This window comes from Lampetra planeri, chromosome 7 (genome assembly GCF_965212315.1).
Source record: "Lampetra planeri chromosome 7, kcLamPlan1.2.h2, whole genome shotgun sequence".
Lineage (NCBI taxonomy): Eukaryota > Metazoa > Chordata > Hyperoartia > Petromyzontiformes > Petromyzontidae > Lampetra > Lampetra planeri.
This window is the reverse complement of record NC_136113.1, coordinates 18,005,285-18,032,920: the sequence shown is the minus strand read 5'-3', so window position 1 is coordinate 18,032,920 and position 27,636 is coordinate 18,005,285. Positions and strand designations below refer to the sequence as shown.

Here is a 27,636-nt window from a genome sequence, read left to right as displayed (position 1 = left end):
AAAAAAAATGGGTGCCTCCGATAATCGCTATTATATGTGGTACAATAATATCTGCCCGCATTATTTTGAGGGCACAAGTATATGACTTGCTCAATTCAAATGTTGGTGAGGCAATTTGCCTTCCCAACTCCATTCCCACACCATTGTCAAGACATGGTTTGGGTCTACAGGTACTGAAGTATAGCTTACACAAACACAACAAAATCCGTCTAAGCTCACTGACCTTCACATCTAATGTGGTATAAAGTACAATGTATCATTCCATATTTCAATGTTTTATATTAAAGAAAATCCATCTTGAATTAACCACATTTGAAATTAAACTACATTTATCAAACAGAACACAAAAGTACTTAACAAGAATGGGTAAAAAGAGCATAATTACAATACGCATAAATGAAGCGGCAACATTTACAAAAGGTTTATTTCAGCACTGATTCACACAATCTGCAATCCACCATTAGAGTACACTATACATCTATAACAAATGAAACCATCAAAGTGTTCTCAATTTAATACAAATAAAAAAATGTGTATTTTATAAATTCTGAAAGCATATGCACTGTCATGCGCATAAACTAGCAACTCGTAACATGTAGGTTTTTACAGCCATTATCATTTATAATTGTGTTTTGAGTCCGACCACATAATGGTGTGGTCAAATATCTGTAGTCAATTTAATTTAATGATTGGTTATGTTGGGTGGTGCCAGATCATCACGTGGCCTAAACCAAAAATCTATTTAGAAATTAGAACTTGCAACTCAATTGGCATGGTGTGATTATGACAGACACACACGCGTCTTCTGTGGAGAATTGTATTGCTTTGAAGTAACAAAATTAATTTTAACACCCCAGAACTGGGAAACATTTACATTGAATACCAGTTTTTCACTCGGAACTACTTATGTGGTGTTTGGACCCAACTTCAATGTAATGGGCTGTGAAGACAAAAAAACAAGTTATTTTGGTATCACATATTTTAAAACCTTACAAACCAACCTGTAAGCAGTAAAAAAAATGGTGTAAAGTATGCACAATGAATTACCATTTTTACGTAATTCTTATAATTAAAATACATTCATTTGATTCTACTTAGAAGCTGAAACTGTTGAAACAATTATAACAAGGTATTAGCGAAACAATGAAACATTCAATCATGGAATAAATACAGCCATAACCAGGCTTAATTCGGGTGGCAATGGAAAATGTTGAGGACTCGTACTGCCAGATTGACTGCGTTGTCTCATCCCCATGCTGTGCTCAACAGCTCACAACACTTCTCTTTCGGATTCTTCCCTCGCACCACTCGCCAATGAAATTCCATCCCATTTTCTCTTTTCCCAAACAATTCAAGAAATGTGTTAACTCTAATCGATTACCACTTTGATAGTGATGTTTGCTGCTGTATGGTTCTCTGCGATTGCTGTTCAATTTCGCTGTTCAATTTCGCTGTTGCTCGTATTTCCATGCGTGCCACTTGCCGCATGTTTGCTGCTGTTGCTACACAAGCTCCCTTCTTTCATGTGCCGTGTTGCAGAGATAAGCAACACACTGGCTGCCCCCCCCACCCACGCTGTTTACACCGCACAGCTTTCCTTGCTTCTGCCCCGCAACTCTCGTCCTCCACCCACTCACAACTTTGGAAGCACTTATATACATTTGGAGGCTTGCCCCCTCTTTTCTCTCCGCCTGATGAAGACCGCTTGTGGTGCGATCGAAATGTCGTGGGGTTTTTGTTTTAATTATTTATCTAATTTTAATTTAATTTTATTATTTTCTATCTCCGTGACTTTACTGAATGAACCAAATAATACATTTTTGGAACAGCAACAAAAGGTATACATCAATGTTTAGGTTATTTAGCACTTCAACAGCATTGGTTGTCATTTATCAGCAATTGATAAAAAAACACATGACCCTTTTCAAATGTGGAGTAAAATGCTGTATAAACGTTACGGAAGGAGTAACTTGTGGGAAGACCTTGCTGCAGTAAGGACACTTTCCAAACACGACGTTGAAGCTCTGTGTGCACGAGGGAAGAGACCTCAGCCACTGCTCACATGGCAGACATCAAGACACAGACGGACACATTCACAGTATCCAGACAAGTCAACTCTAGTATCCAGACAAGTTGTTGAAGAGACAAATGGCACAGGGTGCAAAACCAGGGTCAAAATACTTGGAAAATGTTGAAATCTCTGTGGCTTATCAGGCTCCATGGTTGCACTTCCGTGATTATTTACCTTTTTAGTCCAGTGGCAAGACAAAACAAGTCCAGGTGTTTAATTTAAATTGTGACACATTTATTGCTTAAATGAAGTCACAAGCAGGTGTTAAATAGTACAAACATTGAATTAATGTGTTTATCAGAAATAATTGATTTAACAAAGAAGATGACCTCCTGTTTTCATTATGATGGAGACAGTAATTAAAATCCTTACATAATTATGCATACGACAGCAGGTGTCTTAACGGTGAAACAAGCCACTGTCTTTGAAGCTGTTGTCCAAAAAGATTACACGAATTAAATAGTAATTAAATTCTGACACACTCCAAGCTGAAGTATTTGTGACTTAAGGAAACTATGCATGGGATGGGCTATACATTCCATATATAAGGAAACATTTGATTTGTGGCATGGCAGTATATTTACATCTACACAAATTCTATACGATGGGGTAATGTAAACCAGTGCCTATTTAAAGCAATCTAATTTGGCTAATTCACTTTCATGTTTGAGACCATGCTTTGGCCATATATCCATTAGGTGCTTGCCTACCTATATGGGCCAACTTTCATTAACAATGTTGTACCTCTCCTGTCAGAGAGTAATCAGCAATGAGTGATACACTGCGTGGGTGTGTAATTTATGCTGCTATTTTTTTTTTGACTCGCCACGATTGTGCGTCAAAATTTGGCAGCTCATCAAATCCCATTCAAAGATAAAGAGTTAACCCTTCTCAACACCCTAGCATTTTAAATGCTCAATTGTCATTCTTATAAAGGATTTCCGATACTGATTTTTTCATACGATGCATTCATTTTCATTAGGTAATCTAACACGCATGCTACTTCTGAAACGCATCAATCCTGTCTGTTAGTTATTTTTCTGTTGATGGTTTATTTGCTGATGTTAACTGGTGAAGCACAAGATTTGAAAGCATCGCTAAACCTGTTAATCTAGCACGACGCTGCCCCACCATAATCAGCCGCATTATCTGATGCAGCCAGGATGACTGTTGGCTGTAACGCATTATCTGATGCAGCCAGGATGACTGTTGGCTGTAACGAGATTTAAGCTGCCATCGTGTCCGACATATCGTTTTTTTTCACATTTTCAGAATGTTTAATGTTATCGGCCGCTTTGTACAACGCAATAACATGACACAGCGTTGCCGTTGATGCCGATTGTGGCCCTGAAATGTCATATTTTGATTGCTGTTCCATTTACCGCTTTTAGAATGGGCTTCATAAGAGGATAACATTGCTTAAAGTTGAACCGATTGCAATGTAAATTTGATGCGCTATCGTAAAAGCAACACAAATTATTTATTTGGCAAGTTTGCAACAATTAACAAACATACACTCACTATTTCTCTCAAATCAGTACATTAGTTCGTATTTGACCAGGTGAATGCAATAAAGGTTGTATATTGGCAAATTAACAATACTATAATATAATAATTACAAATGCCTGTTACATTTTTAAAAACCTATTAGTGACATTGCCGATTAGACCACAACCTAATCTTAATACGAAAATATTAGTAATCAAAATCTGTCATCAAAACGAAACAAAAATTAGTACTGGCAGCTTTAACATATATACAATGAAGGAAGCATGCAAATAATATTGTAGCCACGGTGGCATTAGATTCAGAAACATAGCCAGATCCCACTGCTTGTTAAATTTGAGTCCAAAAAAGGAACTACAAAAGCAGAAATAATATCCAATGATTGCCCTCAGTGCGACCAATCAAGCAGTGAAAATGCACAACGCACACACAGACGGCTTGACGGACCTCGTGGAGGCAGGCCTGGTGGAAGGGCTGGCCACACCGGGGCTCGTCGCACACCTGGTCAGGGATTGCCGCCTCCAGCCGGTATGCATAACAGATGCCACACTCCATGCTGAAGTCCTGCGATGCACACAAGTCAAATGTCCTTCATTCAGCCAAATTAGTATCCAGTGAAAGTATCTCTTTGTTAGAAGGGTGCTGCGATTGTATTTTTGAATATTTCTTTGTGGCTATTTTGCACGTCGGAGGAAATTGTATGTATGTACGTTGAACTTTTTTCGCACCGTACGTAGCCAACCGTGCTGATCGGAGGTGCTGTAGTAGCAGAACACCTATACATATACTGCTTTCCACAGGCCACCAAGTGACCTGCCGATGCCATGCTTCAAACATAATAAAATATGTAAACAATAGTCCTGTCTCCAAAAACAAGGTATTCAGGTCTACCACCAGCTTTACATTACGTTGTGGGAGACTTTATAATTTGCAACTTTACCTATACCGTCAACACCAAAAGATGTATAGGTCAAAGCTCAATGCAATCCCCAAATTGCAAATTTACAGATGTATGAAAGCCAATTAAGTGTAAAAAAACAGTAATTTAAAAAAATATTTATATTTTTTCCACAGTTGATGATGAAACACAATGGCCATGTAGTGATGTGAGACGGCGCTTGGCGTTTTTAACGATTCACTGCAACGGCAGCAAACAGTTAATGAACCGAGGGAATGCAGCTGCGGCAGTAATGCGTGTCGGTGAAAGCGAATGCAGCCTCACGGCCTTGCTGTGGGTTGCGGGCGAAGGAAGCTCAATCTCCAGCAGGTGGAGCAGGTTGTGCAATACTGAGGCTTCAGGATGCCTGTTAAACGGACAAATGTGGTCATTTCCCAACGTTATATCGAGTGCAAGTATAAAAAGTGTAGATGCAATGCTTACACGAGCAAGCACCGCCAACAGTAACTTCAGCCACAACCTTCACACGAACTGAAACTTCTACTGATGCCTGTTACTCACCAGTGATGCATGTTTGCACTGAGCTTGTTCCTGAGAGGGGTGACCACTGAAAAGGTAACAACATTGTTCTGATACAATACAACTTCATCTTAATGCAATTGTTTTAGCAGATGGAGTTTAGTCTTGTGGTTCTGTTAACAGAAGAATAGTTGAGGAGACGGCATAATAAGGTACATTTAGACTATTCTGTAGTAATTTTGCAACATGACATCACTCAGATAACCGGATTACAACTTAAAAGACATACACAATGGGGATACCAGTTGAATATAAATTAGAAGTAATAAAATATAATCAAGGAAAGCAGTGCCATAGTAGTTAACACACTACATTGTAATGCCAGCGAACCAAATTGGAAAGCCTGCGATGGCCAACAACGATGACAAGTGAGATCATTTAAACTGATCCTGGCTCCACACTTCACCAATCCACACTGACCAGCATGGTGAAGTATCACCAGACAACTCCAAGGAGGAGGCCTTAATCCAAAAGTGAACAAAGGGGTGCCTTAGCATCGGTTATAGAAGGGATACGATGGATGTATAATAGTATGGGTTGGGTTTAGAACAAAACCCATGAGCAGTGGATGCCATACCGTGGTCAGCACCTAGGAAGCGACATTCGGGAAACGTCTTGGGATGCTGTGGGTCCACCTCCAGGTGCAGTGATGCACTATTGCCTGGAAAGAATTTTATTTTCAATGTGTTTTTGGTTAAAAAAAAAAAACAGGGACATAGATATAGAAACATGATTCTGTGTTCACATGTTACTTTTTTCCCATAAGCTAAAAACTATACTCCACTTTCCCCACACACAAGTACGGTGTCAGGGAAATGGTTGTGCATGTCTGTAATTTAGTAGTTTGCAGCTAAGGGATGGTGAATCACATGGATTTGTGAAACGCCAGCTGGGCTGAGCTTTGGGTTGGCCAGAAAATAGTCATATGTAGTGGATTCAACTTAGGCGCAGATGGACTCTTTGGAGGCAACACATTTATTAATACCAACACATTAACACAAAAGGGGTAACTGCCCCTTTATACCAAATAACAACCTATGGTGGTGGACCACCAGGCTAACTACACGAGTTACACTGGGAGTAGCTAAAACGGGCAGGACCCCGGCTTGAGTCCTGGTCCACGTGTTGGTGACTTCTTCTTGGACGTAGAACGTAAAACGTAGATCTTCAGATGACAATGCTGCACCCCGGTCCCTCTCAGGGACCCGGCTTATATGTCCGCTGGCCGTGGCTGGCTCCGCCCTTGGCCACGACCACCTTCTCGAACCCTCTAGCAGGATCTCGTCCCAGCACGTGACCACCCCCAGCCCCCACTTGGGGCCCTTGTGTCGATCTTACTCGTCACGTGCCTTCCAGGGTCAACCAGAGTGCCATGGCCTTGGGTAACCTCATTCCATGGCTGACACTCCCACACCCCGTCCTGTAGGGGTCGGCACTGCACGCCACGCGTGGTGCCACCCAGCGCTATGACCCAGCGCTAACCGAGCCCCCACTAGGGTTGGTACTGCACCCACATATACGGGGTGTCCGCGATGGCAATGCATCGCACGCCGTGCCTCGCTAGAGCCGGCATTACCCAGTGACATCCGCGATGTCGCTACACACGTGATGTTCGTGATGTGAGTACATCGCACGCCGTGCCTCTCTAGGGACGGCACCACACAATGACATCCGCGATGTCACTACACATACAATGAGTGGGTTCATAGACCCATCTGTACAAACCTTTGAAAGTGTATTTCCTGTTATACAAAATATTTCGCCTAGCAGGTACTTCAGTTTACTCAAGAGCAACATGTTATAATTCCCAAAGCCGTTGATACCAATACACATATCCTTGTAATTCACTGACCCGCTCCTACTGGACATGTGAAAAAGAGCTTCATAGTTCATCGCATTCCTCCAGGATAAATTCAGATTCTGATTCTGAGATTTCGTAGCTGCTGCACAGTCGACTTGTGACCTCCAAGATCTACCTTGGCAGTGTCCTGCCAGTTGGTCCCAGGTCTACCCCTTGATCGCCACAGCGTTCATTTGCAAAAAACACTCGTGAAAGGAATTGGCCAAATCTCCTAATACAAGACCCTCGTAAAAAGTCTGAAGACGCATGGATAAGCAAATGATGATATTATCCCTGTTATGCCCATAGTGTTTGTGGTAACCGCTAAGGATGGAGATGCTCGTGTGTGTTGCAGACAGACCGATGGCGATGCGGCGTGTAGTGGAAGCGCGGGAGGGCTTCTCGGGTTCCAGCACCCAGGTGTTCCGGTCGATCTCATCCATCGTGTCCCAGAAATCCTTTAGGGCTTCCACGGCTGCCAGGAAGTGACTTCGCAAGGTGGCCAGGCTGCTCTGTAGGCGCACGGCATTCACGTGCCATTCACATCACTTTCACGAGCAATTCACATGCCATTTAAGTGCTATTCACATACCAGTCCCATGATATTCACTTGCATTCAGGGTTCGGGATTATAAGGCAAGGTGAATCCTTAGACGACTCACCACAGATAAGTATAGTGCAGCAATTAAAAATGCTCAAGAACAAATGTTGTGCATACATACCAGAATTACAAATGCAAAGATAGGAATGTAAAGATGATCAGATTATATGAATGGCATAATTTGCTAAATTGTATACATGTGTAGTGGTGATACGCGCTGGGGTAGGGATCGTGTGCCAGCGCGTAGTGATTGGCTGTGTGTGTTGGTGACGCGCGCTGACGGTGAAGGATCAGGGGTCAGCGCGGGGTCGGGGGTTATGAGGCAGTGATTGGTTGGGTATCAGTGACGCGCGCTGACAGCGATGGGATCCTGGGGCAAGCGCGCGGGGATTGGTCAACTAAGGGGGATGCTCACGTCGAGGTCCGCATACGCTCCGTCTCCCGTGAGCGGGGGCTATATAAGGTGGTGCGCACAGGCGCACGGGGAGCGAGTGACCAGCGAAGACTGAAGACGGAGGAGGAAGAGATAGGGCCCTGCGGTACCTAGTCCCGCTGTCCTGTAGGGGCCGGGGCTCTGTGTGACCCAGAGGCGGAACCCTGGGACCCGGGGCCGAGCGTCCGTGAGAGGCCCGGCCCTTGGGACTCAGAGGTTGTGGCCCACGCCCAAGCTGGGGTGGGCCTGTAGGCTCCACGGACGTTACGGGGCGGAGTGCAGTGTGAGCCTGCAGTGTGAGCCTGCAGCGTGAGCCATAGTAGCTACACGTGTCAAGTGAAGTGTGTGTAGTCAGAGGAATAGTGACCACACGTTGTATCGTGACAAGTCAAGGTTTAATAAAAAGTGTGCTACCCGTCAAGTGGTTTCCTGCCGTCATTCCAATACTTCACATGTATGAGAATTTGCATTTGTCATCTATATGCTACATTATTTCATTACATTAAAAGGTTTTACAATGGAAATTAATGCATGATAGTGTCTTAATACTGGAAGACAGATATATAGAGAGCTACCAAACCTCTTTAGAATATTGTAATCAAGCATTTGCTTGCAGAACTCAGTAACGGTAATCAATCAATACTGGTTTTCAGACATTACAATATCCTTGACAATGACAAAAAAAATCAGGCTCCTATTATCACACCATGTCACCCACTGTATTGGGTGGGAATGTGTGATTATTCACAAGTGGGGTGGATACACAAGGTGGAGATTTGCTTCCCGCTGATCTGCGTTCATCAACTATAGTATGTGTTTATCCACTGTGCAATTAAGTGGTTGGCAAGCTGTAGCAGGGATATTTAACAAACATGTAATAAGAATAGCAGGTAATTAAAATACTGTCTCTGACTGCTAGGCCTTGATGATGTATGCTCAGCTCTTGTTTTGTTTGTTAAAACTGAGTGGGGAAGAGGGAATTGCATACGAACAAGCCTGCAATCATGCATATTGTTTGTGGTCAAAGTGATGCGATTTTAAACGTAGAAGGAAAAGCTTTCCAAGTTACTGACATGTAGATGACATGATATAATTAAGACAAAAACTATTGCAATGGTCTTCCTAGTATCATTATCAGTCATCATCTATCCACTGCTGAATGAAGGCCTCACCACACCAATCCATGTTCCTCATGGTCTCTTGATGACACAATCCATCTCGCTCCTGCACGTGAAGTTATCTCCCTGCTCTGTTTCCCCAGTGGTGATCTCATCAATTGGCTACAATTCCATCAACGGCTTTGTCCCCAGTAATCATTCCTTCTTGCGGTGAACCCTGCCTAAAGCCCTCAGTATGTCTCGGATTTGCATTTATTCTCTGATGCACGTGTTTGCCTTTTTTGTTTGTGCAATTCCAAACATGCATCTGTCCAAGTTTATTTGCATCATTATCAGCTTTTGTTGGATTTTATTTCATAGTGTCAATGTTTCTGATGTATGACATGGTCGAAACGATGCACTAATTGAACACGTCCTTCTTGAGGTACATTGGTTGTTGTTCCTTGTCAGTGTCATTTTCATCTCTTCATTTCATCATTTTAATCCTGGTCCTCCTTCCGTAATTGCCTGAGGTATGGAATATATATTCTGCCTTTGTTTCCAATTGTGTCGAGTCAACAATTATTTGGTATCCAGTTAACAGATTAAAAAGCACCTTAAATAACATTAAACAGTGCATCTCAAAAACAAATATATAAGGTATGTTCGTGACTCTAGATAACCTGAAGCGTCAATAGTTTTAAAAACTGTGTATTAAATTTAACTACTTAGTCACTGTGATGCTGTTTTATCTTTGGATGTATATGATTAATGTGTCAGTGTGATCAGCAAAGTATTGTCTCTGGTTTATTTACAGCAAATACTCTTACTTGTGGGGTCCAGTGAAGGTCAAATGTCACAGGGATATCGACCAAGCATTCTGGAGCCTCAACAGGGTACTGTGGACAACAACAATCATAAAGGAGATCCCATTAGCATGCAAACACAACGCTTACACACCTCCACAGACATCTTACTTGATTTTCACCTTATACAAAATTGTAATGTAGTCAAGCAACAAGACTGAAAGCATCCTCTGTGCACGTGGCATGACTCCTTGCGCAAGAGGTGCCAGAAAGGTAACAGATTTATCACCGAATGCCCTCTTATATGTGTAGTGACTGTGAATGTCACTGTGTGGTGCCGGGTTTGCGAGGCCACGGCGGATAATGTGCTGTCATTATGTGCTGCCCGGTTACTGGGCGTAGACCCAGCCCTAGCGGGGCTTGGGTGAGCGCTGGTCAGCGCGGAGGCACCGCGAGCAGTATGCGGTGCGGGCTCTCGGTGAGGGAGCGAGAGGGAGCGTCAGCCAGCCAGGATTACGTTGGGGCATGACACGCCGGTTGACCTGCCGACACGTGACCGGATGATATTGGAGGGGGGCCACCGGTGGACGGGGGGCCGCTGGGCGGTCACGTGGTATAGAGGAGCTCTCGGGAGCCTTCGGGACCGAGCTCGAGAGATCTAGAAGGTGGGCGGGGCGAGGGGCGGAGCCAGCGCCAGCCCGGGCCGATATAACGGAGCCCCGTGGAGGGGCTCGGGGTTCTTCGGGTTGTGGGTGAAGAAGATCCACGTCGGGTTGAAGAAGCCTCGAGCCATGCAGTCCGGGACCCAGCTCGTGGTCCGGACCGGGATAGCGAGACCGTGTCTACTTATGCCATAGCATGGTTAGATGGGCATTCAAAACCCGAGTGTAGGTTACGTTATGTTGTGTTGAGTTGTTGTAATAAATAGTGTCGCTCCCAAGACAACGTCTGCGACTCAGTTGGACTCACTACATATGTATGGCAACTGAGCTTGGCTAAGAACTGTAGTCAGGTCCATGTTTCTCAACATTTTTGGTCTCAGCAGCATGGCAGGAGCCGCCATGTGGCTTGACACATACAGGTGTCAATGTGTCTCCTGTCAGCGCGGCTCACAGGGTCCAGTGGAAGATTAAAATGAGGGCGAGCGACCACTGGCATTCAGAGAAAGGGACACATTCATTTTTGTCCGTGCACACAATTACCCAGGAATCGTAAAGCCAGTCACCCGCACCGGCTGTCGGGACTGACCCAGAAAATATTTTCTGAAACGGATGAGTAGTACGGACAATAAATGGATCGTGGAAAAGAACTGTGCAGTGCATATAGAGATATATGCTGTATCCAATTAACAGAACTGTCAAGTATTCCATTAAATACTGGCACCGCTATTTAAATGAGAGACTAACACGAAGCACAATTATACAGTCAGACTCACGAGGGAGCGGGATTTTTCAGCACACACTTTAGCCCCATTACAATGTATTGAACGGTTAAGTGTGCTAATTGATCTACATGAGCTTGTTGGCCTTAACACCATACATCCTGTTGCTAATAAGCGTGAATGCACTGAACAAAATCTATTCTCTTTGCAGCCACTGCCAGCACACCTATCTGTTACCCTTTGGAAGATATTTAATTGGGTACAAATATATCCTCTCAATTGCACGTACACGTATCAGAATCACAAATACATCGATCCTCAATGAAATGGGTTACATAAATGGATTGCTTAAGTCTATCAAGAAGAGAGAGAGATGATGTTCCTGGGACACATCTTGCAGAAACCTGGAGACTGCCTGGAGAAGATGCTGATTCAAGGCTCAGTCCCAGGAAAGCGAGGCTGAAGCCAAACCAGAAGAACCATGATTTGATGACGGTGTATGTGACAAATCTCAACTCACAAGAACTGTGGTGTAGGATAGTACATCTCACGGCCATGCCTTCGGATCGTGGGAGGCTAGAACCAGAAAGGAATTTTATATATACTTATATGTACTTATCAGGATAATAAGGTGTTCTCTACGACTTATCGATGCAGGCCACTCCATATGAGCCCATTCAACAGCAGTGGGAGACTGAAATCTATATATGTTATGCACTTTCCATGCACACATCTTGTGTGTGTAGGATTCATTATATTAATTGTATCTAACATTCATAAACTACATTCAGGAGAATTACAAAAATCCATGGCAATGTGATGGTGTGCCACGAATCTTATAATCCACAGCACACCGTGATATAAAATAACTCCACTTAAATTTGCATAGTCTGTTGATTTTAGGAGTTTTTGGCCAGGCAACTCCAATAATTAATCTGCAAAATATTATTGGAGGACACACTTTCTGAGTTGTTGTCTATATGTATATGCATAGAGTGTGCTATTTTGGGCTGTTTATCAAGGCGGATACCACAGGCAAATGGTTTGTGATGATGTTATCATAATATCATAAGACTCAATTTGGGTAACAAGAGTGTCTGCTCTTAACGCTAATCTAATTCACTTACTTAGTACAAGGAATAAAAATGCTACTGCAGAATTTTTAAACCTCTATCTGAAAGCTGACCAAGAAATTGGACCAAATTCTTTGGTGGGTGAATACCTGTGGCTTCAGGTTGAGGGTGATGGTGTGCGGGCGTCCACTTGTATCCCAGAAGCTGAACCCAATAGTGCTGAAGTTGGGGTCGATGAAAGTTAGCCTGCCGAAAAAAATTAGTCTGTAAAATGAAACTGGCTGCCCAAATGAAATGTTTTTCTTTCTAAGAATGTAATTTCCATTGCGCACATCAGAGAGCGAATCTTTCATATCACGCATAGCTTGATTTCATTGTAAAGCAAGTGCGTACATCGCACGTGAGTGGTCTGAATGTGGTAAACAGGCACCCAAAGAAGCTCAATCCAAGAGATCACTTCATTTGACTCTACTGTCAAATGTAAAATAAATTGGGCGCACACAATTCAGAGGTATAAAATACCTAATACAGCATTTAAAAAAAAATATTCTGGACTTTTCACATTTTTATGCAAAATGTGCATCACTGATCTGTCAAAAACAGCTCAATCCTCCACTAGAATTCCCCACATCAACAACCGAATATCTGCACATAAACCTGACATGGGACACTTCTGGAATCATGATTATACCTCTCGCATTAACCTTCACAAGGTTATGAGTGAGCAATCTCGTAAACACCGGTGCTAGACACTGCTACTCTTACAGCAGGTTAGGGCATGCGTGCAGAGCATCAAATTGTGCAGGTTAGGAGCCTCCCCTCACATGCATGTTTTTCAAATGCCTACATTTGAAGAGTTTTTACTTCTGAAATTTTCTTAAAAACTATTTGTGCCAGGAATTGGATAAACGATCGTGTGTCTGTTTCACATGCTGTTATTGTTATTAGAGTCAGCGGGTGGTTGTATTGGCCCAGCTGTCAGAACACAGGAGCCTGTTCTTGCACAGCAATGCGGCACCTTTAATGTGTGCAAGCAGACAGCCGTGTAGATTGCCTGATGTCCCCAAATCAGCCAGCACACACAACAGTGCAGTACAAGTGTATAACCTACATTACGGGTAAAACCATTTAAACACTGCATTGTTTTTCGAATATTTTAATCAAACCAAACGTAATGGTATGTATGTTGTGCGTCTGGAAAAATAAATCTAAAAAACATTTTTTAGAGACTGCACAAAGTGGCGTTGATCTTTTTGCTGCATTCCCCTTACGAGGTACTTCTACCACGGAGAATGTAAGGATTCACAGCTTGAATCCCATATCGATGTGGTAATGTTATGGACCATTAGGAAAGCATGCCATATGTTGAAAGGAGGATGTTAAAGACGATAAGACATCATCTGTAAAAGTAGGCCATTGTGTATGGGTGACCATTGCTGTAACACCAAGCTTTAACAAAAAATCACAAAAATATGAAATCTTAATAACTACACTTTCCTGATGTTACTAGACGTTTCAATTGATAATCTGAATGCATTAAGTCATTGGGCCCTCACCTTGTTCTAAGGAGACTCAGATTGGCACTGCAGTGCTGACAATAATTATATAGATCTTTGTCAAATACACTTAAGAATATTTCAAAAACATGTTAATCTAAAAAAGTATGCACAAATACATATTTCAACGTACGTGTCTGGTGTTGTAATTACAAGTCACAATTTTTCTTGCCCCCACTTACATTTGAGAGTTTTACTCCAAATTAACATCATATGTCCCTGTATTTGGCACATCTGCCAGTACATCCACAAGCTTGCCAATAAATCCCTTCTGTGCCTACAATGCCAACCAGCTGCAGTATGCTAAATAAAGAAAGGCTATACATCTGCAAGAAATGAACACAACACATATGGCAAAGCTCTCCTACTCCTGCACTTACGTTTCCCATCCCAGGGCCTCAATTTCTCCAATGAGCCGCGAGTAGTAAGAAGGAGGTGGTGGCGCGTGCAGTGCTCTTTTGCTCCTCAAAGAAGCCTCCTGGGAGACACGGGGCGGTACGAAGGTGGCACAAGTCTACAATGAAAGCCGGTACTGTCAGTGGGAAGGGGCGCTGCTAGACATCTTAAAATGGCAGTACATCAGGGTTACACTGAAGCACCGACACTCACCAAGATCATCTTTAGCTCCACGATGAAGTCTTCTAAGGACTGGCTTTGTTCTAGCCTCTGAAATACATATGCATACCTGTGATATACCAAAGCGTGCATAGCATGTTTTATCGTATATTAATAATACAATTTAATAATTCACAACGATTTTTTTAATCCACTATCTATAGCTCATAGGGGTTGTTTTATCATATTTCACCAAGCTGGTTGTCATGCAGATTTCTAAAATGGGGGGGGGGGGTGCTCAGGGATGGTTGAGACACCCCTTGCCACCAACGTTAACCATGGCCAGGAATCAAACTCAGGTCGCTGGATGCATTGTAGAGCACTGATTGCTGCACCACTGTGCGACTTATTTATAGTTCTGTAATTCACACGACATTATTAAATGCGGTGCCCTATTTTAGAAGTGTAGTATGTTTTCATTTGAAAATATGAACTGGAAAATATATTCATGACAAGGTAAAATTATATGGTAAAATATGTGTCCAAAGAGTAGAACACATGTTCACATCAAACTTTACAATGTCTCAAGCATTACAATGTTGATAACTCAAACATTATATGTGAACAATTTTACACTGACAATTGTACAAAATTTACAAAAACAGTGTTTCTACTGGTATCCTGAAGATTTCACAATACAATTTTTCTACGGAATTACAATGCTATAAATCTAGACATTTTACAGACAAGTACTGTAGTATATTATAAGACTAAGGTAAGCAACAGCCTAATGATTTGTGAAATAAAATACAAAAGCAAAAAAATATATAAGATCAATTAATTATGTACTGAACCAAAAGCAACAATTATAATTTTACGTCTAACCTGGTGAAAGCCATTCGAGATGCAATTAGCATTCAAAAAGTGTATTTATGAACGTAGCCAAAATTACCTGCTTCACAAGTGCCTGGTGGCCTCGGAGTGCCTGCTTGAGCTGCCAGCTGCAGTGCAGCCTGGCAACAGAAGAAATTGCATTTCAGGTCACTGAGAATCTGTCAGAGACAGCAGATGATCAAAGTTGAGCTTTTTTTTGTAGGAACACAATATCCTAGTGAAACATTTTATTCAAAACATTAGATCAGTAAAAACTCTGCACAACTGCTTCTGAGTAATGAAATCACACAATAGGCAGTAAAAATGTTTCATATTTAATGTTGGATGCATGTATATGTTTGATTGTGGAAAGGTGATTCCACTTGGTTGAAAGCGATTGTCATCCAAGCAGTCTCTCAAACCTTGGCCTAAATATAAAACAAATATTGACAAATACTATATGCCATAAAAAAACTTGAACAGTCACATATTGCATGAATCAAGTACCAGCTACATCTTAAAAGTGGAGTCACATAAGTTGATGCACTAAATCACAGCGACATTAGAAGATATTCGTTGAAAATCGGATTGGAGAAGAAAAAGCATAAATACTAATCTAGAAGACATTAACCATATTAGATGTATTGATGACATTGTCATTATAATGTCCTACAGGAATGAACTGCAGGAAATGATACAATAATTTAATAAAAACTCCTGTAAAGTTGGGCTCAGGATAAATATGAAAAACACAAAGGTGATGGACAACAAGTTCGCTAAACGATTGGATATATATATTTTGGAAGGTCATAGCTGGAAACCAAATCAGTATATGTATACCTAGTGTGGCTATTGAAGGTGGGCGGGGATCCAAATGATGAAATAATGACGTGGACAAAATCAGGTTGGGGTGCTTTTGTAAAAAAAAAATTCATTATGAAAGTAGCATAATAATACACCTGAAGAATAAAGTAAAAAAAAAAATCAGTGCGTACTCCCTGCAATGACATGGTTCAGGCACATGAATGTTGAAGAAAATGCAACAGACTAAAAGTGCGCATGGAAGCTTGGAGAGATGCATGCTTGGAATTACATTAATAGACATAAAGATAAAAACATGGATTTAGAACATAAACAGGTGAATGAAATCATTCAAACTGTTAAGAAAAGTAAGTGGGCTTGGGCATGACACGTGACTTTCAGGGATGATGGTCGATGGTGAAGAGTAATAATGGAGTGGCAAGCAAGGAATGGAATGTGTGCACATGAAGGATATCACTTTCCCACCTGCCCTTCTACAAAGTGAAATGCTTTCTGAACGGCTGTCAGATTGATATTTAAAATTTTGACCTGGAATTTAGCCAAACTAAATTTAATGTGATGTATTTTGTGGTCAGTGGTGACCAAGGTATGATGATCAACTCACTATATGCTTGAGAACCCAGTTGTAATCAGGATATCAGGGGTTACCAGCTCAAACTTCTGACCTCCGAACCACACGGCTACCTCTGGTTACACTGTAATTTTAAAATCTTAAGTATGAAAATTATACGATAACCAACTGATGACAGAAAGAAACTGTATGTCACATTAAGTACGTGACAGTGACGACTGATGTTTACCTTGCATTTCTCACTTGGCCATCTGGTGGAAGTGCAACATGCAACCTAAAATCTCTTTCCTAAAAAAATCATGAAATGATAAATCTGTAAAATTAGTGTGATTCAAATGGAATAAAAACATATTTCTTTCATTCATAAACTAATGAAAAATATTATGATGCAATTATTACAAGGTTTACATTTAGCATATTTATAAACATGCTTTCATCGAAGACACTCAAGAGTGCTTTACAAAAACAATGACGGCATAATTTGATTGGAGACATTACCGAAAAAAAATAAAACTGCGGCACAAAAAAAGGAAAAATATAGCCACTGCATTCCAAACATGGGCATGGTTCAGTCATGAGCAGTGAATTGACCAGACACACGAAAGGGCTTCCTTTAAACCATATTTATAAAAATCACTGTCGTGAGATCGCTCGATTAATACTGTTGTTGTTCTAAACAATGTGAATGAAACGAGGGCTTACCCTGACGGTGATGAAGCCGTCATAGAGGGTGCCCTCTTGGTTGAGCGGCACAAGCAGAGGGCACTCCTCCTGCAGCATCCCACTGCATGCCATGACTCCTGCTCACAAACGACTGAACAATTGGATATTTATTTTATGCCAACTCCGTGGCTTACGAACATTTTTATGAAAGCCCACTTGCGATATGCAGTAGTTTTCCACATTTGCTAATATTTACATACGAGCAGATCAATAATAAATTAGCATTAATACAATAAAAAAAAATCTGCTGGTAACGTTATTTTAATTTTAAGGAATAATTTGGTTATACCAATGTACGCGTTAGTACCAAATAATGTAATTCTAAATGTGTTTCATTTACAAATAGGCAACATGATTAGTGTACTCCTGTCAGGATCTCCAGCCTCCCCATTCTGCAGTAGCAGATATTTTAAAAGCATGCATTAGTAAAGTGTATTACATTATATATATTTCACTGATATGCAGTTGTTAGGTGTTAACTAAATGTATTTGGTGGATAATTACGTGTAAAAGTCATGAGATTAGAATTGATAAATATATTTAATTATGTGCAGTATATGTATAGGATGCTGGACAGGGAACCGGCAGAGTTGATGGGTTGTTCGGGTGGACACAACACAACGTTGGAATTCACTAAATTACACAACATACTGCAATACAAATCCACATTTTCCTTGGGTCTTTCTATCCACGTGACTTTACCGAAAGACGCAAAGAATACGAATTCCTGCAGTCCCAACAACTTCAAGTCAAGAACAGATCCACACGTCATGTGAGCACTGTCCCTCCTCAGCATGATGGGAGAGAGACGCATCAATTGACGATTGGGCAACAGCTTTGCTCTCGAACCCCCACGGAATCGCAGACCCCCGAATGGAGCACAAACATGGGTGGTCCTTCGACACCGCAGCGGAATGCATGGCACCACTCTCGTATTGACCATACTTCACCACTCTCGTATTGACCATACTTCACCCTCCTCGTATTGACCATACTACACCACCCGTATTCACCATACTTCACCATCCTCGTATTCACCATACTTCACCACCCGTATTCACCATACTTCACTACCCGTATTGACCATACTTCACCCTCCTCGTATTGACCATACTTCACTACTCTCGTATTCACCATACTTCACCACCCGTATTCACCATACTTCACCACTCTCGTATTCACCATACTTCACCACCCGTATTCACCATACTTGACCACTCTCGTATTCACCATACTTCACCACTCTCGTATTCACCATACTTCACAACTCTCGTATTGACCATACTTCACCACTCTCGTATTCACCATACTTCACCACGCCAGGCAGCGCGGGCTGGTGAATGCGACGGGCAGCAAAGCCGCGTGGCCTTCTCCCTTCATTGTGAAGACAAACAGGACGCGGATACCCTCACCCCGTAACATTTATCATTGCTACGCTCCTATTGTTGTTGTAATAGTCGCCGTGTAAGGTAATGTGGCAATGGGGTAATGTGGCAATGGGGTAATGTGACAATGTTGTGGTTTCGGCTGCACACTCACGTGCAGTCCTTGCGAGGCGGCTTCCGTCCCCACTCCGGTTGCCAGGTCAGAGGGAAACGGCAATGGGGGAGATTCCTCCACATTCCTCTACATTCAAACGAGTTAATAAAAATCGGTAAAGTATATACACGTAGGCAGCCAACATGCATATTATTTGCAGATAACAATTTTGTATAAATCTCACGTAACCAATTCGCATGACCCCATGCATGTGGATCTCTGTGCGTCGTGGCAGCAGCAGCAGCGTTCAGGAGCTTCATTGCCAACGTCGAGGACGGCGAGAGGGCCTCACAGAATGGGACTTTCTTAGCTTCAGCAGCGAGAGAGGAGAGAGTTCGTGTGGTCGTGTAGTTGTGTGATTGTGTAGTTGTGTGATTGTGTAGTTGTGTGGTTGTGTGATTGTGTAGTCGTGTGGTTGTGTGATTGTGTAGTTGTGTGGTTGTGTGATTGTGTAGTCGTGTAGTTGTGTGGTCGTGTGGTTGTGTGATTGTGTGGTTGTGTGATTGTGAAGGTGCACAGACGACAGTGGTTTTAATCTACAACCGCGTTGCTGCCGTGGGTTTAACTTTCTAATTCTGAATGAGATGCGCGCACCGGCCTGCTGGTGACGTCTGATATGGTCGATGTTCCCACCAGAGTCTTCGAGGTGGATTGTCGTCACAGCCAGGAGGTGTGCGATGGTGCACCGTGTGAATCGATTGCAATCGATGATGCTCGTCGCTTGGTGACCAGGGGACCGGCGGGGTTCGGAGCCTCCTCCTCCTCCTCCTGCTGCTGCCGCCGTGGCCGCCAGGGAGCGCCATTGTACCACCGGTCACAGCTGTGGGTCTCGGGCTTCTGAGATGTTATCATTTCAATGTAACAGGAACGATGATAATTAATATACATATCCTTTGTCGCTCCACTCGCTTCTTCAAAAGCACTCTTCTCGTTCTGCTCCTTCCCGCGCATTGCAAGAGGTTGGAATTCACTCCAATTCTTCATTTCCGCCAAGCTCTTACAATAACCACATTGCTTCTGATCAAGAATCGTGTCTTACTCATTTATTTTACAACTTCGATGGTGCAGTTTGTTTCTGGCTGCTTCGCGTTTTGGGACTTTGCTCAGCAACTGTTTACAAAAGTCATCACCGACTCTCGTCCGTCTCCTTAGTTAGTATGTTTTGCAAATATAAGATAACTGTACGTCTTGTTTACAAAACATTGTGTTAGTCAACGGCAGGTCTCCAAGAAGGGCAACGCGACGTCCACAGCATGGTTTTGTACCTGGATGCAGTGTCCAGCAGGGCCAGTAGAGCAACACTGATGGTTGTACCGTACTTGTATGTTCTCATGTCTGTGGTCTCTGGCTTCACTGCACCCAAGTGGTCAGGAGATGGCAGTACAGGAGTGGATTCGTTAAATATATCTGGGCGGAGCTTTGAGCGTTACCCTCTATTACGTGCGGATTTTTATTTAGGAGAATTCAGTTTCCTTTCACCTGCCAAATCACACGTTAATTTAAATGGCCAAACATCCCAAATTGGATCGTCCTAAAAAGAGTCTTGAGATTAAATCAGCCATCCCTGGGCAAAAGGCATCATTATTACCTACTTGACTCTAACGGGGGCTCCTGTGTATCTGCAGTTGTATATTAGCAATGGCAACCGGGGAATCACAATGACCCTATTCCCGCTGCCACATGTGGAAAGGCAATGGGAGATGTTGGGATTCGCGGGATGTCAATGCTACCATGAATGCCCTGTGGTGATTGCGAGCCACATGGCCCACCCCGAGTGCTGATGGTGGCCACTGCTCCATACGATCCGTTGCCTGTTGTGGACATGGCCTGCAAGCAGGCGCGTGGTAGCAGGCACGTAACAACTTGATCCACATTTGTGTTTTTGGGCCAGGCCACGTGATGGTAGTTGTCTACACATTTTTTGTCATGAACCCTCCAACACCCAATGCGATTGTCACGTTTACAAATATAGTATTTATACCTGGAAATGTATTGTTCAAAGTATAACTGATAAGCTCCAGCTCACAGCATTATTTTTATATAGTAATATACATGTGTTTTACAGAGATTGAACATAAAAGAAATTACCTGTGGTATTAACAATGCCCTTGGACACACATGTGTGTTATAGTCTGCAGAACTAGATATCTCTAGCAACCTTTTTCAATCCCTTGTGGAACGAAGACCTCAAATGGATACATTTGCCTATGATTCTTCCTGCATATCTCCAATCCTCACTTCCACTGTTGGTGTTTCATCGCTCCGTCTTTCACTTACCTGTCTCCACCTTGCACGCAGGCCACCTCTTAACCACGACCCAATCCCACAATGTCCTCCCCCTGTCATCGTTGTTTCCCCCTCATCGATCGATCAACGCACACCGTTGGCCACAGTGTATGGATCGAAGATGTGATCAATGGCATAAAAAATAGAGAAAAACATCTGAGAATCGCTTAAAGGCAAATAATACGTGGCAGGGTTAGAATAAACGAAAAATACACGGACTGCATGGAGAACAGAACCCAAATGTGAGACATCACACTCACCATTAGAACAAGTTCAGCTGGCAGATTGCTGAATGAAACGTGGCAGATGATGGATAAACACGTCTCTCCTCTGCACGTCTGTGGCAATTACTATTCTGGCCCCACATGAAACGTGGAGCGCATTCGTATGTCTCGAGCGCGGTCCCACTGTGGATCTATAAATGACTAAATGACCGCTTTCAAACCTGACGATGAAAATGACTGCAATTAAGTGTCAGGTCGCCATTGTTGGCGCGGAGAGGGCTTCTGTGTCGTCTTTATTTGTAATTAATTATTTATTTCTCTGCCTACAAAGGTGACCCGCGTTGTCTCTCCCTGTGCCGCGTGTGTGCCAAACACTTCACCCTGCGCTAAGTGGTGGTTGTTGAAATGTGGTGGTGGGGGGGGGAAGGTTGGTGGAGGGGGGGGGGGGCGCAGTGGGGGGGGGGGGTGACACAGGGTGGCAGGAGGACGGTGTTGGCGGGGAGGTTTTATGAGAGGAGCAAGGGGGTTGGTAGGAAGTGGTGATGGTCTTGGGGCCACTGCATCTAAAACACACACACAAGGGAGAGAGGGGAGTTAGTGGAGAGGTGGAGGAAGAGGGGGGACAGTAGCAAGAGCCCATCGCTGATGAGTGCAATTTACTCCCCACCGGCCATTTTCAGTGAAAATTGTCCCGCGCATAATTGCATGGCTCGGAGCTGTTGTCTGGAGTGTATGGCCAGGTTTGTGTGGCATGCCTTGCTTGCAATAGGGCTGCAAGCTTGCTTTATGGAACACGCAAGTGTATAGATGCACACACTCTCACGTTCTTACATTATGAGGAATTATACAGGTCTGTTTTTTTTAAAGCGTGAAAATCCCATGAAAATTAACATGAATCATATGTTTTAAAGGGGGAATAAAAAAGAATTGCTGATAATGGTCATTCCCTAATATTAATTTAATAAGGCTAAACTAATTCACGTTTTAATCATCTTAATGGCTGCGTTACGGAATAGAGACATCGTTTTCACAGCAATTTGTTGCTAATACTTATTGAAGCTGTCTCCCAAGTGTGTATATGCACATATAATGCGGTGCACGCATGCACACACGTATGTGTAATTAAGAGAAAAAAAATCTACAATTCCTCATTTTGTGCCAACTCCAAGTTCCTAAAAAAATGTTGGGCAAATGTCAGAGAGTTGTGATGACTCGTCAGCCTACAAAACACCCACTTCCATCAGATAGTGTGAAAAATCACTGCCATTAAGCATCTTTATTAAAAAAACTGTTTTGCTTCCAATGTTGTTTTATTTAGCAGAGATGTATTTCTAGGTTTTCAAATTGTATTTTAATGGGCTACATCTGCTCCGCAAGGTCATTAGCCTGAATATTTTTTTTTAACTTTCCAATCGCCATCCGCTCCCAGACTCGCGATACATTTCCTCGGACACGCTTACTTTCACCGCTCATTGCGCTAATAGAGCCCCGTTCCTTACAAGGCATTAACGAAATTAATTCCTATGTATAGCGTTTGGGCCTAATCGCCTTCATCAAATGAGGCAGAAAACTAAACTTCCAGCAAGCTATTACTGTCTGTGGCGCGGCATATGTTCATTCTGATAGATTTACGATCATTTGACCGCTGTGGTATATACAGAGCTTATCCTGCAGCACGCAGCCAGATAGACCACTTCCACCGAGATACGTGCACGGCACGCGAGCACAATACACGCGTGTTTTCCCACACGTGGGCCGGAGTGTTTTAAGAACGAGGTCCTTGGTGTCACATTGCCCTATAACGCCTGTAAAGGTTTGATGAGTGTATCTTGATGTACTCATCATGTATCAATGCTCATTTATTCTGACTGAATATAATTGATTTGATTAAGTTTAAGTTCACGTCCTTACATTGTTTTATCGCCCACCGCATATATTATGCGCATTATAAACATAAACTTACGGAGGATGACAAGTCCGAGTAACCAATGATCCTACGTGATACAACAACCACACTTGGTTCGAATAGGGAGCTGCTGCATGGCTGTTGGTGAAGCGCGTAGTTTGTTTGGTTGCACGCAAGGTGGCCTTGCAAAGTGAAGATCGGCGACAAACTGAGGTCTGAAACAGGGGCCGTGCGAGGGGTCCGCAGCCGATTACAAACATAACACTGTCCCACCAGGGCCATGCTCACGTGACATCACGTTACCGGCTGTATTTGTAATTTACTCTCTTTGGGCGCTGTGTCCATTTCGTGCTGGGAATGTGTCGCAGCGGTGTCCCACGGCCAGGGTGAACAGCACACGCTGCCGACGAGAATGAACAACATCGGGGTTGTTTTTGTTCTAAACGCTCATCGCCTGCCTTCATTGCGCACATGCTTCACTACGTGCCTTGAGACGCACGTTTTTATTTTACTAAATTGTTGACTGGCTCTCGGTTTGGCAACAACCACGGTGAAAACAGCAAAGCAGTGCGGTCCAAGCGTGGGGATTGCCACTGGACGGGCATTGCCCGTCGACTCCCAACTTCTCCGACGTGTCTCAACTTTTGATCGCGTTCCAAAAAAGAAATTGAGACCCGCCGCGAGGAAGCGCGGAGCACAATTATTTCTTTACCCCGTCCCCAGGTTTTCAACCTATTTCACGTTCAAATCACTTTGCATATGTCTTCATTTGCTTTCCGATTATACAGTTTTAAAGCCTCTTTGCCTGGCTCATTAACCTCTAACGGCAAGCAGCATATGTCGTATGGGCACCCAGGGACAGCCAATAGCATTCGCAAAACCCCTCCAAAACAGTCGGAGCACCGCGCCTGCTGCTCACCCTGCCACAGGCCAATCAAACAAATCAATTCTGCTGTCACTTAATAGGCGGCTTAACCCCTTGTGCAGATCACTCCAGGCGACACCAACAACAGCAACAAAAACAGTTGACCTTGTGTGGATTGGGCTTTGGCAAAGGAACTGCCTTTGAGCAAACCACGCGGAATGTGCCCGATCTTCGGAGGCGAGCAGCGTTGAGGCAGGGCAGTGATTGGACGGGTGACCACCATGCACAGCAGGTTGTTACAGGCTGCGGGGAGCTATGTTGTTGGCAGCAGACGGCGGTATAGCAACATCCATTGTGCTGTACAGTACGTCCATGCTCCCCGCACTGACCATTGTGCTGCAGTACGAGCAAATAGCCCCGATGGTTGACAAGGCGTGGGAAAGCCCTCATCCAGCGGTGGATTGGAAAATGGTTGTTCATGTACAAAGCAACTGAGTCTCAGCTCTCTCCTGTGAGGTATGTTTTAGATCCCGTGGCATCTTGTGCAAGAGTAGTCCGTTGTGTTCCAGTGTGAATGGGGTAGATTCTACATTTGGAAATTAAAGGTGATTAAAAGTAAGTAAAAGAAGAACGGCAAGGTTTCTTTTGTTACATGGTTTTTAAAGTCTCTCTTGAAAGTGTTCTTGAAAGGCGTAAGTTGTTTGCCTTTTAAGTAAGAATGTCGCTTTAAAATGTAATGTTTACCGTTATTATGAAAGTGGAATGTTTTGCTACTTTAACGCATTTTCATTCATACTAAAGTCTGATAAGAAGTCTATTGAATAAATACCACGGGCTGCCAGTTTGGGGGAATTCTTACAATCAAGATGCACGACACTTAATAGTATCTTGTTTTTTCAGGAACGATAGTTTGTAATGAAGTAAATAAGCATGCCATTGATTTTGCTTCCTGGAACGGATCAGGAATTAGCTTAAAGACCATGTGAAATCATTCATAGGGAGTGCCAACATCATGGGCCAACTTTGCCAGATTTGCAAATTAACCCACAATGGGTAATTTACAATTACAGTGGTGTAATGCGAGGGCTGGGAATTCCTTGCAATTGAGACGAGATATGTCTTTGGCTTTCGGTGGCATAAACATTCTGGAAATATACAGGCTACAATCGCTAGTATTTTATATTTCCACTATTCAACATTGTTCTGTTTATTGTTTTATGCTCGGTGGGATTCTGGCCCTTTAAAAAAACGATAATGTAGAATAAAAACAGTAAGTTGGGATTAAGTTGGCATGATTTCCACTTTCTTTTAGGTGATGTTGCCCAACTTTTATAAACATTGCCAATCAATATGCCATGCTACTATATGATCCGTGCTGCATACTGAAATTACCAAAGCATTTTTTTTTTCAAATCTTCAGGCCACTAATTGGCCGATGACTATGATAAATGAACCAAAGCACGTGTCACTCACACACTGGCCAACACCGAATCGCCGTTGATTGCACGTGGCCTGCTGTGAGACGTTGACTTTGGCTCTGAACCGCAGACAGTTTTCAATGCGTTGATTTATTTTGTTTTGTTTAAAAAGAACCGTGAATTGCAAATTCTAAAAATGGGTTTCTTGAATTAAAACTTTATTTATTTTTATTTAGCAGTTTTTAGTTAAATCGAAAATGAGTAATGTACCACCTTGAAATGGGAATTCAGTTTCCATACCTTTAGCAAGACACATAGAATGGGGCAGATTATGAAAAGCGTTGAAATGATCACAATCAAAATCCATCCCACTGTGCTGGCAAATTTCAAAAGCCGCTGCATTTAATTATAATGTGAAAATGCCTTTTAGTTGGGAAAATGTTTAAAAAAATAAGTTTTAATAAAATTCAATCTATATTTTTTGGCTATGATGGATACAGTGACAGGTAAAAGCAAGAGGCGGTTGGCACAAGCCGAGAAGCATTGAAGTCAACGGGAGTGGTTTTGTGTTAATACCTCAACTGGGATCCTTCTTGTGAGCGTGTGGCGTCCATACGTGCATGCGTGAGAGCGCGTGCACCTGTGTGTGCATGCGCGTGCATGTGTTTATAATGCGCGTATTAATTTAGTATGCTTTGTATTAGCGCCGTTCTTATGGTGCAGGGCTATCTGGAAGTGCTATGTTTCACACACGGATATAGTCTTTCAGTAGAGAGCAATGTTGCTGTGTAATCCCAGTGAAATCAGATTTTGGTAATTTTTCTAATTTAGGCAACGCCAGCATGCAATGGCCTACTCGCGTTGATTGACGTCACGGGATCTTAAACGCCCCTTGTGAAGCAGGCATTTTATGGTCAACACAATCAAGAGTATTAACCAGGGTGCCCTGCCGGATTTGAACCGCAAACCTCTGCAACAAGCGGTGAACGTGCTGCCGCTGGCTGAAGTCGCCGCCGCACCGCATGCTACCGTGTACCATGCGTGCGTGCGTTTGGGCTAAACTGAGGTCGTCAAAATGTCTGATCTCCTGCAACTGCGCCACCGGTGTAATTTTCTTCCGCGGGTCCCGTTCTGTTGCGCGCCCGATAGAGGGGATGTTCGCACGTCCTGATTAGAAAATGCCCCCCGTGGGGACCGACCGACGGGGCTCGCATGTGTGCAGCAGGCCTGGGAGGGGGGGGGGGCTCCGGGTTTCCGCCGGAATGAAAAGAGGCAACAAAAAAAATCCATCGCCGAAGCCAGGCCCCACTGCGCGTCCGCACGTCGCGGGGGCCTCGTGCCTTTTGATGTTCCTCCTCAGATATGCAGCGACGTCACCGCCGAAATCCACACGGAATTGTGCGCCGAGCAAGTCGCTTGTGAACCGACAAATGTCTTTGAAGGTCTTGGCAGACGGGGAAAAAGAATTCGAGTGAGATGGAGAGAGAGAGGAAGAAATAAAATGAAGGGGGAAATATCTGCCGAACAGCTATAGGAGAGGGTGGGGGTCTCAGTGCACGGGATAAAATAATAAAAGGGAAAATGAGGGCAAAGAATTTGTCACAACGCTTGGTTGAGTCTTCACCTCTGAGTTTACCGCCTGCGATCGAGCAATTAATGGTCTTTCGTGTGAATGTGTACGCAGCGTGCTTGCAATGCACAATTAAGCACGGTCGTATGGTGCGTACAAATAAGCACTCTAACAGGGGCCGGCATGCGCTTAATGACGGGTGACGCGGGTTTCGGCTCTCCAGCCGGCACCACGACTCATCCCAGATCGGGCGCCTGCCAGAGGATCACCGCGCTGGGCGGAGGGGGGTTCAGGAGGCAGTTGTCGCACAGCTCAGGGACACTGTTTGTTCAATTCTCAACGTGCAATTGGAAGCTTACACACTTGCGGGTTCAACTCCTGGTCACAGATCACCGAACCCATTATTCCCTCAGGCTTAATACAATTAGTAACTCTTTGTGAGA

General features: G+C 43.3%; 1 protein-coding gene across 5 annotated transcripts; it reads right to left on the bottom strand.

Annotated features, from left to right (window-relative positions):
* Positions 1–406: 406 nt before the first annotated feature.
* On the bottom strand, positions 407–19,658 carry FANCL (FA complementation group L). Of its 5 annotated transcripts, none has more exons than XM_078596624.1 (16): positions 19,519–19,658; positions 18,925–19,011; positions 17,365–17,476; positions 16,892–16,950; positions 15,349–15,409; positions 14,451–14,507; positions 14,222–14,319; positions 12,435–12,531; positions 9,856–9,924; positions 7,256–7,406; positions 5,632–5,715; positions 5,037–5,082; positions 4,800–4,881; positions 4,025–4,141; positions 1,959–2,054; positions 407–940 (listed from the first exon to the last, which is right to left on the bottom strand). In XM_078596624.1, exons 3-16 carry the CDS (start codon positions 17,455–17,457, stop codon positions 905–907), a joined length of 1,146 nt encoding a protein of 381 aa, XP_078452750.1. In that variant the 5' UTR covers positions 17,458–17,476; positions 18,925–19,011; positions 19,519–19,658; the 3' UTR covers positions 407–904. The 5 variants fall into 5 exon arrangements, with proteins under 5 accessions (XP_078452750.1, XP_078452751.1, XP_078452752.1 ...); XM_078596625.1 differs by having other exon boundaries at positions 1,983–2,054; XM_078596626.1 differs by lacking the exon at positions 19,519–19,658 and having other exon boundaries at positions 1,983–2,054; positions 18,691–18,942.
* Positions 19,659–27,636: the final 7,978 nt, after the last annotated feature.